The 15,902-nt window shown below is 37.0% G+C and overlaps 2 protein-coding genes across 2 annotated transcripts in view; one reads left to right on the top strand and one right to left on the bottom strand.

Moving 5' to 3' along the window:
* The window catches only part of LOC137410522 (lanosterol synthase-like), a 294,280-nt gene that overhangs the window by 45,723 nt on the left and 232,655 nt on the right, over positions 1 to 15,902 (bottom strand). The gene's annotated exons all lie outside the window — the stretch shown is intronic.
* The window catches only part of LOC137410523 (lanosterol 14-alpha demethylase-like), a 55,747-nt gene that overhangs the window by 2,498 nt on the left and 37,347 nt on the right, over positions 1 to 15,902 (top strand). The window contains exons 2-6 of the mRNA XM_068095953.1: positions 1,168 to 1,278; positions 4,092 to 4,268; positions 6,751 to 6,877; positions 7,224 to 7,280; positions 8,853 to 9,099. Coding sequence (XP_067952054.1) covers positions 1,168 to 1,278; positions 4,092 to 4,268; positions 6,751 to 6,877; positions 7,224 to 7,280; positions 8,853 to 9,099 — 719 coding nt within the window. The remainder of the gene's footprint in view (positions 1 to 1,167; positions 1,279 to 4,091; positions 4,269 to 6,750; positions 6,878 to 7,223; positions 7,281 to 8,852; positions 9,100 to 15,902) is intronic.

Genomic DNA, 15,902 nt, shown 5'->3' with positions numbered 1-15,902 from the left:
GCAGATATACCGGATATGCACATGAACATCCAACAATGTTACAAAAAGTTGAAGTGACAAAGTCCTCAACACTAACTTTGGCGAAAGTATAATAAACTGTTTTAGACGATTTACTATTTGATTGCTTAAAGCAAATTGTTATTCCAATTGAAATAAGTGTTAATATACTCAGGACCAGTTGGTAAATATTCTTGGGATAACTTGGCTCTGCTGTTGTGAGTAACTAGGTAAACAACCTCCAGGTTAACCAATAAATACAATCAGCTCAAAACTCTCGCGATACCATTATTTTCACTCTTGTTTTGTACACTATATGTGCCTTCTATACCACAGGCCGCTTGTGTAATCATTACTGCGTTATACACTAACAATGTCAACTAAGAAGTGTGTACGACAATAAATGCAAAGCTCATATTTTCAGCTTACAATTTTTATTAGTTGATTGGTAATTATCTCATGCGAAGCTTTATTGAACCTTTTCTAAAAAACTTAGTCCCATGCTTAACTACAACAAAAATTGACTTACGCTCGGAAACCTAAACTTATAGTCGCTTCATCATACAAATTTGACAAAATATTATATTCTATTTCCCAGTAATTTTTTATATATATATAATCTTTAAAATTCCTCAAAGCATCAGAATCTCTTATGTGAAAGTAAAAAAGCTAGCAAAAATTTAAATAAAATGGAATTATATAACAAAGTATTTTTGCCGAGTTAGTTCTTTCCAGCACATCAATGAAAAAGTGCATTCACCCAAATAAATGTAATGAAACCTTTATAATTCCATTTAGACCCTTTACAAATAGTTGTAATAAACCATTTAAACCTCGCAGTTGTAAATGTTTGTATGTTATGACTCCAAAATAAATCCTTTTATTCGCTACAAATAGCTTTTGTATGAGATGTTGAGTTTTATCCAGATCTGTTTATGGGTTTGAACTTTGTTTGGATAACACAAATCTTTATAATCACTTATTTATTTTCGTCATGTTGAAATGCTGTTAGACATGGTACTATTAGTATTAAAGACAAATGCCTAACCAAACCGCGAAGTAACTAGAGCTCGCCATGCCCAATCCAGCTGTGTGTAATGCTGTTTGATTGTTTTACAAATGGTAAAAACTATGTCTGTCTTAATATGTTTCTGGAAATGTTGTTTACAGCAGACTGGTCAGAATGCCCCGCCGATTATTCCATCTTATCTGCCTTTTTTGGGTTGTGCTATCGAGTTTAACAAGAATCCGGTGGACTTTTTACTGCGCATGAGGAAGAAGGTAAACGTTATAACTCTTCTGCAATATTCCGCCTGGGGTTACACTACTCACACAGTGTTTTTGTGTTTTGGATAAGTAATTGTCCATGATTGTTTGAATGGTGTTGGTAAACAAACATACCATGAAACCTTGATTTGAACGCCGCTTTTATTTGAACATCACCTCTAATAGAACGCCACTATAGAAGAACGGTTGAAAAATACAGTGCCACCCTTCAATTAAACGCCACATCTTTTTGACCGCTATTTTGACATTCGTTGATCTTTATGAACCCATAATAGAAATTTGTTAGGAAAAAGTTTTCACAAAATATCACTAATAATCTATTAATATGAATCTCTAAGTTTGTGTGTCTGTAGTCCGATATGTCCAGTTATAGCTATTAACATCTTGGAATTAAAAGCTCGTTGCATGCTGGATTTGAACTCGCGAAGAACACAACCGAATGTTGGTTATCCAATTGTCTAACCATGAGTCTACAAAGGCTCTTACGATTCATAGCTCTTACTATATACTGTATAAACTTTTTTCTCGATTGCACGCGCTAAATGCTGTATTAATTGTAACTCTATGAAACATGACGCTTTTCCTTCCTCGCCGTACTAGTGCTAATTTTGTTTTCCGCAAAACGATATCAACAATAATTTATCTCGAAATTGAAATTTGGCGTTTATATCTCAGTTCAGCATCATCCGTTATAGTAAAAAGGATAACAGATATATAGAGTATATAACAGATAAGGGATGAAATTTTAGTTAAAAGTAAATCCTAAAATTCATACTAAAACTTCAAGTGTGTTTTTAGTAAGCTAAATTTATACATGTTAGATTTGGCGTATATGTTACACATCTGTCTTGAAGGTAAGAACTCTGTATGTAGTACATTGTAATGTTACATTTTTTGCAGATCATATCCACAAAATGCACTAAACTTGTTGTAGGTAACTATAGTTACTAAGGTTAACATACTGTTTTGTTACTATTTTTTAATGATGAGGATTTTGATGATTTTTACCATGCAGTGATTGCAGTAGATAATTACTATGGGTTTCTATACCACTTTATACATCTATACGATATTTTCCCCTTATGATGCCAACACTGAAACGAACTAAAATCTTATAATTGTATACCAAAAAAATTTTCATCATAATCCTAGCAAAACATACTATATTTTTTCATTACTTGCTAATGATTTCATACTTGCATTCAAACACATTTACATTGTTATTTTTCCTCCTAATTTATTTCAACAAAACACTTCGTTCATGATATGAAATTTAAAAGTTACAGTCATTTAAAAACCTTCACAGTTGTTTTCTTTTTTCTCTTAATTCATTTGAACTGCACAAAAGACACTTTTCCCATGGTATGAAGTTTAAAAGTTATAATGGTAAATGTTGTATGTGTTAAATAAAAATCAATTTTTTGTCCAGAGGCTTTTTTATTACCCAGGCAACGCCGGACATTCAACTAGTATATCTATAAAAACAAGTGTTTGTTTGTTGTTCGTATGTCCTGTTAATAGCGATTGATTGAAGACCGCATGCTTGCAGTCCAATGTGCCATGAGAGATCATGGTGTGTACTGTTCATATTCACAATTATTCCGAAGCGTGGCAAGGTAGCTGCTGTAGTGATAGTGTGCGTGGCTTCACATCTGTGCATCCAAATGTACAGGCTTGGTTCATGTGAGATGAAACTTTTTTTCTAATGTTCTTAGCTGGCTTCGAACAGTCATGGCTCTTATTATAGTAAACATTAAAATATTAGCTTAAGTTATTCAAATTCATTGGGTGAAGCAACTTAGCCAATGACAACTACATTACCTGCCACTGGTTATAAGCTATTTTGAGCGAACGCCTAGCATAAGAAGTAAGAAATGTTTTTCAACAATCTGATTTAGCTATGCTTCGAGCTTTCGAATATTTGAATTATGCATTTCCCGGGAACACACAGAAATAAATGAATACCTTCATTTAAATTTTAGAATTGTAAATACTGTATATAGGGCAGATGTTAATTAAAAATAAATTTTATATGCAAAAACTTTTTTATTACCCGTGCAACTCTGGAAATTCATTTAGTGTTGTGATAATAATAACATCAATTGCTTATAATAATTATACTATTACTAATGTTACATCAATAACCATTTTTTCGTTGTTGCTGTAGTGGGTGCCATGGTTCTAGTGACGTTTACCTGAGAAGATTTACTGTCACAATCATCAGAACTACATGTACATGCTGATTCGAAGTCACTAAGGTCTAAATCTGATCCATTGTCTTCAGATTCATCAATAATGGAGTTTACAATTTGTCTTGAAGACTTTTAAGCGTTTTGATGAACGATGAGAATACTCCTCAGTAACACCGTCCAACGTAATAGCAGCCATTGTTATGGCATATTGAAATCCGTTTTCTAACACCAAAGTTTTACGGTTTTTTCTTTAAAACTTTAAAAGCAACACCTTCAAAATAATTAATGGCTGTATCCGGCTAATATGTTATAATAAAAGTAGTTTCTTGTTTAATTCAGTTTGGTACTTCATCGTATATGAAAAACTGTTTTGCAAAAATGCTGAAGCCGATGGCATTGCTCTGCCTGAAGGAGAGTGCGAAATATAGGTGACATTAGCATCGCTTCACCCATAAAAAAAAGGGTTTAATATATTTTCCTAAAATTCTGACCAGCCAATTGAAAAACACAGGGCTACCCTCTAATTGAACGTCACCTGTAATAAAACTTCACTATGGAAAAGATTGGAAAATGAAGTTGTTCCTTGGTTACCATGTTACTAGGTCTTTTTTGCAGTATGGTCCTGTGTTCACTTTCCAAATGGCTGGTAAGAACTTCACTTACCTGGTCGGACATGAAGCCAGCTCACTGCTGTTTAACAGTAAAAATGAGGACCTTAATGCTGAAGACGTTTATGGAAAGTTGGTGACTCCAGTGTTTGGCAAAGGAGTCGCTTATGATGTTCCGCATCATGTAAGTCCCTCCTCCCTTTCTCAAACCAACTAGTCTTGATTATAGGTTAACTTTGGAAGTGTTACAAAAAACAAGAGATCAATTTTCGTGGTCGAACCTGGCAGACTTAGTTCAAATGTAGCATTGCAACTTTGCATTGCTATTTTAATCATGATTTCCTGTCTTTGGCCTTTATTTGTGTTTAGTGTGAAACTGCTAGCAGCTCTACTAATTTACAAATAGTTTACACATTATGATCTTCTATGACTGTTTGCTGACTGCAAGAAGTATAAGAATTTGACAGATTAAAGCAAGTAAGTCACTAATACTGAGAAGTGGGTTCACCAACATTCTAATGTACAATGCGATATACAGCCAATTGTGTGAGCAAAAATAAGCGAAGCGATCAAATTTATCTAACGAATCATAAACAGCAAAAGAATCGATTAAAATCTAAAACATCTGATCAGTTAAGTTTTTTTTTTAAATCAAGATTTGTTCCATCCATGATTATCAGATATTTTACTACATTTGTAGTAGCTCTACGATGCTACCCTAGGACACTTATATTTCGCTAGTATTTAGTTTCGTGAGTAGCATACAGAGTAAAATTTCGCAGCAACTTAATTTCGCAGCTCTGATGAGTGCGAAAATATAGTGATGTGAAAATATATGCAGTGGAACAAACATAATTAGATTCCTCAGGTTCAGTTCACCGATAAAAAAAAATTCAATTTGCGACTAGTTTGTAATTGTGAACCGCAGGTAGAATGGTGTGGGCAAGGTCGATAATGCAATTTGATCGCTTGCTGTCATTTGTTTCTTGGACTATCAACAGGCCCGTATTCCCTGGAGCGGCTGGCCGGCATAGCCTCCCCCCAACCTCTTGGGAATTTTTCACGGCTAAGTACAGTCCAACTTGGATAACTCGCCCTCGGATAAAATGTAACATTTCATCTCAAACACAAGGTTAATTCGAACGGATTTGTTTGGTCAGTTCCAACGCAATGATAAATTGCTTCAGATAACTCGACCTCAACATCATTTATTCGAAAAGTTATTTGCCCAACGGCCATGGACACGGTTTTTATTGCTGTAGAATATCACTTCATTCCAAGCCATAGAGACAAACATCAACTTTTAGTAGTTATTAGGTGTCATTATTATCATCATCAGCGGCAAAATATTCTTGTTAACGACTTTTACAAAGGTTTACAAAAGATTAAGTTTTACCAAACACCCGTTTGGCCATGTCCCATCAAAAGCGTAACACCTCCGAATGAACTTAAAATAAAATCCGCAAAATTGATCTTTGTTAAAACGTTCAAAAGAAAAAGATGTCTTTTTCTGAGCGTTTTAACTGCGGTCAAGTTTTGCCTATTTTAATTTAAAAATGTCTAGTCATTCACATCACCTAAAATAAAACAAATCTCAAAAAATAGAAAAATGTTTTGATATTTGATACTTTCCGATAAAATTGTTTATAACTTCACACGAGAGGCGCGGCTGAGGCCCTACATGAAAGAAACCTGTTGGGGCTTACATCGCCCCCCTCCCCCCTCCACACCCTAGGTGTTCATAACTAGTCGCCTAACATTAGCCACCCTATCCTGCAACCAGTGAATACAGACCTGACTATCAATGAACAAAGCTATTTAATTTTGCGTTTTCGCTCGTTCGCTATGATAGTTTAGTTTCGCACATGAAATTTTCTCGAAAGGATGACTCCGCGAAAACGCGAAAGTTAGATGAGACGAATACATAAGTGTCCTAGGGTATGTTAGACTTTCAGAATTATGTATCACTTGTGCACTGCTAAGTCTACTAATCTACCACATGTAGGGGTATTGTTGAGTACGCCTGGCAGATGGTTGACACCATCAAGAGGCTAGCTTGACTGCATCAACTAAACAGCAATTCACTCTACTCAATAGCGACAGTCAAATTGTTTAGTTAATAAATTGCGTCTAGTTGTTGAAACATGACACTGAGTAGATTTTAGTCATTTGGTACTTTAATAGGGTTGTTATAAGTATATGTCAATATATCATTAATATTCAGTTTACACTTTTCCTAACAAACATTGTTCTAACAGTTGCATTGAGCAGAGTCCAAAGTTTACTGGAGTTTTTTTGTTTTTAGTTGCTTTTTCCTAAATAGTTGATCCCAAATCATTGTAGATAATCACATGTAACTTTTACATGTTCATATGATACTGACGTTAATCAGTCTTTATCTGACATTTAAATTCGTTTTGCGAACTGTAACACCATAATCCTATATGTCACAAAAGGGCATTGCTATTTATTAGTATTGAGGGTCTTACATCATCATCTTTACTTTTATACGATATTCATAGTTGTTCCTCGTGTGAAGATCATGTCTTGTGTGATGTTTTTATTGTTCCTTATATGATGTTTATATGTGTTCCTTATGTGATTTTTATGTGTTACTAGTGTTTATAGGTGTTCCTTGGGCTTGTAGGTGTTCCATATGTTTGTAGGTGTTCCTCGAGCAGAAGAAGATGTTCAAGGGGGGACTTAATGTAGCCAATTTTAAGGAGCATGTGAGTGTGATAGAGAAAGAAGTGCGAGAGTATCTGACTAGGTGGGGGGAGAGTGGTCAAGTAGGTATGTTCTACAAGCCTTAGCTCATCATTTTTGGCTTACTAAATCTTGTCACAGCAGATCTTTTTTGGTTCACAAACTTGGCTTAGGATTAAACATCTGGTATATAGGTGGATGGCTATTTTCGCGAGTTCTGAATCACCCTTCGCATTATATTGCTGCAAAAATTTATAACAGGCCGCTCTGCCGAAATTTCTTTTAATGCTCCTGTCTGATGCTACTGTATTATGAAGGATTAATAAATCAACTAGCTTTTTAGCTTCTACAGACTGAACTTGAGAGTGAAGTAAACTATCGAAATATGTGATATTTATATCTCAATCTTGCTGATGCATTACTCTTGTTGTAGATCTCTTTACTGCACTTTCTGAGATGATCATTATGACTGCCAGTCACTGTCTACACGGTAAGTTCTACAGAGGCAGCACTTCAATGCCGTAAGTCTTTTGGTGTTACGCAGAGGCAGCACTGCGATGCCGTAAGTCTTTTGGTGTTACGCAGAGGCAGCACTTCGATGCCGTAAGTCTTTTGGTGTTACGCAGAGGCAGCACCTCGGTGCCGTAAGTCTTTTGGTGTTACGCAGAGGCAGCACTTCGATGCCGTAAGTCTTTTGGTGTTACGCAGAGGCAGCACTTTGATGCCGTAAGTCTTTTGGAGTTACGCAGAGGCAGCACTTCGATGCAGTAAGTCTTTTGGTGTTACGCAGAGGCAACACATCGATGCCGTAAGTCTTTTGGTGTTACGCAGAAGCAGCACCTCGGTGCCGTAAGTCTTTAGGTGTTACGCAGAGGCAGCACTTCGATGCCGTAAGTTTTTTGGTGTTACGCAGAGGCAGCACTTCGATGCCGTAAGTCTTTTGGTGTTACGCAGAGGCAGCACCTCAGTGCGGTAATTCCTGCAGTGTTGCACAGAGACAGCAACTCAGTGCAATAAGTCCTCAGTTTATGGTCATTCAACCACTGTCCATCACAATGAAAGCCTGGCCACACACCAATGAAACGCATAGCTGACGAGCATATACTGTATATTTGCTGTTGCATCACTCACCGGCGCTACTAAATTGCTAAAAAGCATTACTACTTAGCTTTGATAAATGAATTGATCAGTAAGAATTGGCATCAGTGGTGTGAAAGCCAGATGTGTTTAGTGGATTTTTCATCGTCATTATTGTAGTACCGCTAGCATATTTATAATCTAATACGAATCATATATGATGAGTCATGGAAATGTGTTTTTTTGCAGCTATTTACATTGCAATAGCATAAAAAGAAGATGAAGACTAGCTTGTGAAACAAAAATTCTCAAACTTCACAATCTGAGTCAAATTATAAAAAAAGCATTTATTTACTAAAGATTTATCTATAGATTCTGTGATCAGTTCTGTTTTGCTCTAACTGTTTTCACATGATTTTAACTCTGTTACATGATGCAATATTATTTTTAATACAGGAGTAGTTGTTTGGGTGAAGCCTTCTTGTCATCGCTGTTCAATTTTGAATTTTAGATGAAACTAGCTCGAATTAAAAATGAACAAAATAGAATTAAGGTTTTGTAGTTAATAGTAGAATCAATTATTTTAGCCAATTACGGCTTTGTGAGTTGTATCCATGCCGATATAGGCCAATATGGTTCGTCACGTTGCGACACATCGACAAAATATAGCCAATGTGTCATCAATGCTTGTCATCAACGCAAGAAACGAATTTGGTTGGACGAGTGTGTAACCAGGCTCTATGTCCTACTACAGTGCTGCATTTGTTTATTGTTGTCAGGTCTTGTTTGACCACACATGAACACATTCTATTGGTTGGTTTAGATTGTCTTATTTTATCCGTAGTTTTTAAGCATTATGATTGGTTGGTAAATTGCCTATTCAAATTGTTTATCAATTGCAAACAATCAAGATGAATGTGTGATCACATTATTATCTTCTCCTAGGATAGACAACTTCATTGAAATTTGAATGATCGATGTTTAGGGTCAGAGATCAGATCTGTACTAGATGAGAAGGTTGCCAACCTCTACAACGTGTTGGATCAGGGCTTCTGTCCAGAGGCTTGGCTCCTGCCCTCTTCTCTGCATTGGATTGTACCCAAACTGAGGAGGCGAGACGCAGCTCATCTGGAACTTAAAGAGATATTCTACAAGGCCATTGCCAAGAGGCGGTCTTCTGGTGTCAAGGGATGTAGTGACATGCTACAGACGTTGCTCGACACCCCGTACAAGTATGTAGTGGCTTTACATTGTCATCTTGCAAATTGTTGAAGTTCGGTATCCTTTTGTTAGTGGTATTAGCTATACCTAACGCTTACCTCATATTAATTCTTATTTGACATACGCCTTTAGTTTTCGGTAAAAAATGTTATAAATATTCATTAACTTTTTCTGATCTCAGACCAAAGATCGTGATAAATGTTGTTGAAAACCTGTGGCCAGGACAAAATCTTTATTGACAACCATGACAACATACCCACATAAAGCAACTGCTAGCATGAACACTGCCTTCAAATGATTTTTCGTTCCAAACCCTATGTCCGATTTGTCATCATAAGATTCGCAGTCTGAATTTCATCAATGTTGTATTCATATTTTTCAAGAAACCTTTGCTTTTTTCAATTCGTAATATTTTTTCCTGGTACAAGGATTTCTCTAGAAGCTGTATTATTTCCATGAATTTTAATATAACCAACAACATTCTGTAAAACCTGTATTTGAACGCCATGGCCCCCTCTTTTTCAACCTTTCTTCCATAGTGGCGGTTTATTAGAGGTGACGTTTAAGGGAGGCTGGCCTTGTATTTTTCGTATACAGTGCACCCTCATGAGACGATGTTCATTCGTTCCAGGGTTGGCATTGTTCGGTGAAAAAAAATCGTATGAAAACCATTATAATTATGCAATGCAAACATCCTCTGGTAAAGATGTATAAAAATGTTGTACATATTGAAAATTAGTAACAAAATAGTATGTTAACTTTAGTAACTATAGTTACCTACAGTAACTGTATTGTATTTATTGGTTATGATCTACAATAAAATGCAACATTATGATGTGTGTACCAAATGCAGTACGTACGGTAAGGATAATATAACATAAACTTTGAGTTCAAATAAGTTTAGCTTGCTAAACAGTAAACACACACATGAAGCTAAGTTTTAGTATGTGTTTTGAACTATTTTATTGAATTTCCACTCTTTATCACTAAAATTTTATCACTTATCAGTTCCTGTCTTCGTTTTCATAAAATACTTAAAATCGTTTGCTTAAAATATTTTTCAACCTAATTCGATAAGAAAGGCCGAGCGATACAGTTCTCAAAAGCGGCCTCTCGCACACTCGACCATTTAATGGCCATCGAAAAGAAAAATGAAATTTTGTTTACTATACAGTACGTACATACCTTTGGACATACTTGCCAAGTCTCCCGGTTTGGCTGGGACCCTCCAGTTTTTTAAGTCAGTCTCCCTTTTTCACAAAATCTCCCGTTTTCCTCAAGCTTTTTCAATAAAAGTAGTGGTTTATTCTTTTTACTTGTCCCCTTTGTTTACTAGTTGCGAGCTTGCATCATCATAAAAAGTTAGCAACAATGAAACAGATCGCTATTAAACCGTATTCCTGCCATAAAACCTGGGCTATTCAGATTTAGCAACATTGATGTCTAGCGATTTGCTCTACAGTTTTTCATCAACAAACAAAGATTATACATGGAGCTGTGACGTATCATTGGCAAAAGACCATGACTTCACATTGATAGTAGAGTACCTGAACATTGAACAAAGTCATAGAAGGGCCTCCTATGTAGGTACCAATGAAGAAGAAAAAACTTCACAAAGAAGTCTATGCTTCAGATTTAACTACTACATTTACCGTCAATCTCCCGCTTTTTTTTTCTCAACTACTTGGCAAGTATGCCTGTGGAGTAACGTCACTTGAACTGGTACATGTAGCTAGTAGAGCAGAGAGGAGGCAAAAAGCGTATTAATGCTAATTAAGTTACTGTATATTTAAAAATAAATTAAAATGGATCTTTTAGCAGGTTAAAAGAAGTTGTCTAGTCCTGTTGAAGGGATCGCAACTCCAAGTTTTTACTGGTTTTAAAAAGTTCCCCTCTTTTGGGTTCTGTAATGCAAAAATGGCCTGGAAGACAGCTTTTCTGCTGGTGCAGAGAGCACTAAAAAAAAACAAGCTAACTTAGTGCGCTGTAGACGATTGCCTCCTTGATCACTGATTGAGAATGACGCTTGCTGGTGCACTGTAAATGCTGGTGTAGTGCAGACAATTGTTAGCTAGCTAACGCTTATAAAAGATCCAGAGAAGGTTGTAGTTTGTCTTGCATGAAATGTGCACAAGAATCAATGTAACCATACATACAGAAGTTTGTTCGTATTTATACCCTAGAGGGCAGGGCTTTAGCAAGTTCTGGAAGGTAATGTGGATGCGTCAACTATCTTGAGTAGCTAGTTATATATGAGTTACATATGTATCACTAGGCTAATAGAGCAGCATGATTATACTTGCTAAAAATAACCAGTTCCGTAAACTTGTTTGTTGTTACATTGCTGCCAACTTATTCATAGCATTACGCACAAACCAGTGTCTATTCATCTCACCTTCATCCAACACATACATTATAGTAACGAATTGCCTCACTCAACAACGAAACTAAATGAAATCACTGCTGCCTTTGTTTCATCATTATTACAATATTGATGCCTTTTTTAATTTTTCGATAAACATCTGATTCACTCATTCCAAGTGATATAAATTTCTTTGGAACAACAGAAGACTTTCATTTATACTCCAGACCTCTACAACGTCACTACTTTTCCATTTACTTATATACACAATGCAGATATAAATTAACTCTCTCTTGGAAAGAAGGGATAGAGGTATGTTTTTACTTAATCATCATTTACATCAATATTGTTCTTTCAGTCAAACTTGAATTAATGAATTTCTGCTACATCCGTGCACACATGTATTATTTGATGTATAAGCCTGTTTTCAACATACTTGTCATTATATTATTGCATTTTATATCAAGCTATTTTACACAACTTATGTCTGATTCCCATATTTTAACCATTTTATAACACATTGTAGTTTCACGGTGTTTATGGTGTAACAAATAAACTACACTTAAAGCATCAGTTGTTACCATCCACTCAATAACCAAGGGAGACGTTACAGTGAAACTCTTACCTACTCGTCTGAGCCGAGTACAAACATTGACATAATCTCATAAACTCTAAAGAAGGCCAGCCATAGCCTATGCTAACACACACCAACCACACATCAAGCAACACGATCACACGACCAGGAAAGCTTCAGTATCAGGATAACAAATCCGTGACTACCACCAGTGTACAACTATCTTCACGAGCCAGCCACCCAGTGCCAGAGCTACACAACAAAGCCAGAGCCAGCAGCGAACTGTCACCCACCGATAAGTTGTACACTATCATAGTAGCTTTAGATTTAACTGACCATTTTCCTAACTTGGGCTGATCTACAATTGCATATTAAATCGTAATTTACAACGTTGTGAAAATTTGATTTAATATTCAACTTTTACTATTAAGCTGTATTTTCAGCTTATTCTTTTGTTTTGCTTACATTTTTAAATTACTGTAACATCAGTAATTGTATAGTGATAGCACAAAGGCAGCGTGTTGTGTTTACATAGGGCAATAGGTCATCAATTCAATTCTACTCATATGCTGCTTTGCATAGCTAGGGTCTCACATCAATCATTCCTTACCTACCACTACGCTATTGACCTGCGTTTGTGCTCACTGGCTGCGTTGAGTGAGCAAGCATTGTTTACCAACAAGCAAGTTTGCAGTCATTAAAACTCTTGGAGTTGTGTTTCCTCAGATTATAACCATAATACTTTCTGAACAAATAAGTCATGTCTCAGAGTAATCAGCCTGGTGAAACTCACCAAAATTCAGATTCTGAAAATCAAACTTTCAAAAGAGTGGAGATAAAGGTTAAACATGATGAGTTAAATAATGAGATAGAAAACTGCGGCATACTTTTCAAAACAATACACTCCGAGTTTTTATCTGAAAAAGAGCTTTCATATGACATTTTGGAAGGGTACAAAAATCAAGTAGCTCAAGCTAAGCGCAACTTGGTAGAAACATACAGTGCATGGCGCTCTATGCTAGGTGATTTGGAACCAGATTTAAAAATACGCAATACTATGGATCGAATAGAGGCAGATAGTGAAACACTAATCAGCCAAGCTTTAGAGCGCATGAGTAAACTGTCTGCCAAGGCCAAAGCTTTTGATTATGCTCATCCTGAAGATAAACCAATTTCTGTTCATACAAGATCTCACTCTCCATCACTAGCATCAACATCCGTTTCATCATACTCTAGCTCAAAGCTTAAAATCATGCAAGTGCAATCTCAAGCAAGAGCGGCCTTCTTATCAAAGAAATTAGAAGCTGCTAGAGTTACTCAGCAGCTAGAACAAGAGGCCAGCCAACTTTCCAATGCCATAGAGCAACAAAAGCTTCAGGCAGAAATAGAAGCTGCTCAAGCTGAAGAACAAGTTATTAATCAAGCCATGGAAGAAGACAACCACCGTGTTGATTCTCTTCTAAATTGCCAGCCGCTCTTGTCAAATCCTGTTCATGACTCAATCACCAACACTCCTCAAGCTCAACCGCGCTATCATACATCTAGAGAGCTAGATAATACACTAGCTACATCCATAACAACAAGATCCAATGCTCTAATCACTTCTAGCCAACCTGCAGTTGCATCTGTTGCATATCCTCAAACACCTCTACAGACACATCGTCGAACCACTTACACACCAGTGTTTAATCACCCACAGCAATCAGCTGTACAACGTACTACTCCAAACCATGAGGTCTCAGGTACTGCTTACCAAAGCCCGATCACTGTTTCCAGTGTCAATTCCCAACCGGCCTTCACACCTGATGATTATGCCGAAGCAATAAACCTGGTGAGACAGCGCCCATCTGAACCTCCTTTGTTTTCTGGTGATCCCTTAGAGTACCAGGACTGGAAAGTAGCCTTCAATGAGGCATTTAATGTCTCTAGAAGCTCAGCAGGTCAGAAATGGTTGAAACTGAGACAGTTTGTTGATGGTAGAGCCGTTAAGGCTATTCAAGGTCTTTACAGACAGAAGACCGAGGCTTCTTATGAATTGGCCTGGGCTAAGCTAGATGATAGATTCGGCAAAGGTGAAAAGATAACTGAAGCCTATTTAGAGAAACTCAAAAATTGGCCAAAGATTAAATCTGGGGATGGAGAAGCCCTAGAGGATTTCATGGATCTGCTTGAATCTGTCGCAGGTCTCTCCGCAGACATCAACCTCAACACAAAAGCTGCTAACAAGAAGCTAATAGTCAAGCTACCATTCCAGATTGCGGAAAAATGGACAGATGAGTCCACTAGACTTGAACGGGACAATGGAAAGTTCCCTCCCCTCACTACATTCATTAAGTTCCTGTCACACCATTGTGATATAGCACAAAATTCACTGTCAAAAACCTTGCATGCCACCAATAAAAAACCAAATCACGAAAGAAGACAGGAAGCACATGATAACTCTAAAACCAATAAACCGACGAGAACCTTTGCCACTCAACAAACTGAACCAAACAGCACCACCAAACAAGCGGGACCAAACAATGCCACCAAGCAGGCTGGACCAAACAAACACGCTTGTTTGTTGTGCAAAATGGACAACCACAAAACTTTGGTATGCGGCAAATTGAACAACCTATCATTCGCTGAAGTTCATGAATTCATCAGAGGCAAACAACTTTGCTATGATTGCTTAATTGGTGATCATAGATCCAGAGACTGTAAAAATCCCGCTACCTGCAACCGATGCCAGGGAAAACATCCAACTGCCCTCCATAAGATGAGGACAGCATCTAATTCTCAATCAAGCAAAAGCCAGTCAAACACAAATTCTCCCAACAACCCATCCCAAGCAAAATCTGAAAAGCCAGATATAAAACCTCAAGGTAACAAACCTGAATCACAAAACCCTCAAAACAAGCCCAATGATCAATGACTAGAGGATAATAAACAAACTTACACAAGCAATACAAACCAGCACAACCTTGCTGTCGAAAACCTGTCATGGGTAATACCTGTTTGGGTTTCTACTCAGCAAAGCCCTAAGAAAGAATGTTTGGTGTATGCTATGATTGATTCCATGTCTGATACGACATACATAACTCATGACACAATAGCAAAACTGAATGCTGACACAATAAAAACTAAAATTGACCTTACAACTATGACCTCAAACAAATTAGAGCTTGAAAGCGATCTTGTAACTGGTTTGAATGTCCGAGCCTACAGAGGCACAGAACAACACTCACTACCCTCTTGCTACTCACACCATACACTACCTATCGACAGCAAGCAAATTCCAACCAAAAACAAGCTGCAAAGGTGGCCCCATTTACTGCGTGTAGCAGATGAGTTACCTGACAACTATCATGACATACCTGTAGGATTACTCATTGGCAATACTTTCATGGAGGCATATCGGCCTCAACAAATTCTGACTACAAATAACAAAAATGAACCATTTGCAATCAAAACTGCTTTGGGTTGGAAGGTCATGGGCAAACTGAACTCTAAAGGTGCAACATATGCCACATTAGTAAATCAACCAATGCCAAATGGCAGAGAGCTTGTGACTTATCAGTGTTCAACAAAATCAACCAAAGAGCTTTCCAAGCTCATCAATATGTACAATGCAGACTTTTCTGACTCACACGATGACACACCAAGTCTATCAATTGAAGACAGACAATTCTTAGACATCATGAAAACAAAAACTACCATGAAAAATAAAAGGGTTACTATGCCTCTACCATTCAAGACTAAACCACCACATATTGACACAAAGTCTGCAGCACTTCATCGATTCCATCTTCTGGAAAAGAAATTCAAAAAGGACGCCAATTATAAGACACAATATCACCAATTCATGACTGACATTATTTCAAAGGGTGAAGCAGTTA

Source organism: Watersipora subatra, chromosome 1 (assembly GCF_963576615.1).
Source record: "Watersipora subatra chromosome 1, tzWatSuba1.1, whole genome shotgun sequence".
NCBI lineage: Eukaryota > Metazoa > Bryozoa > Gymnolaemata > Cheilostomatida > Watersiporidae > Watersipora > Watersipora subatra.
Note: the sequence above shows the minus strand (reverse complement) of the source record. Positions and strands in the feature narration are given on the sequence as shown.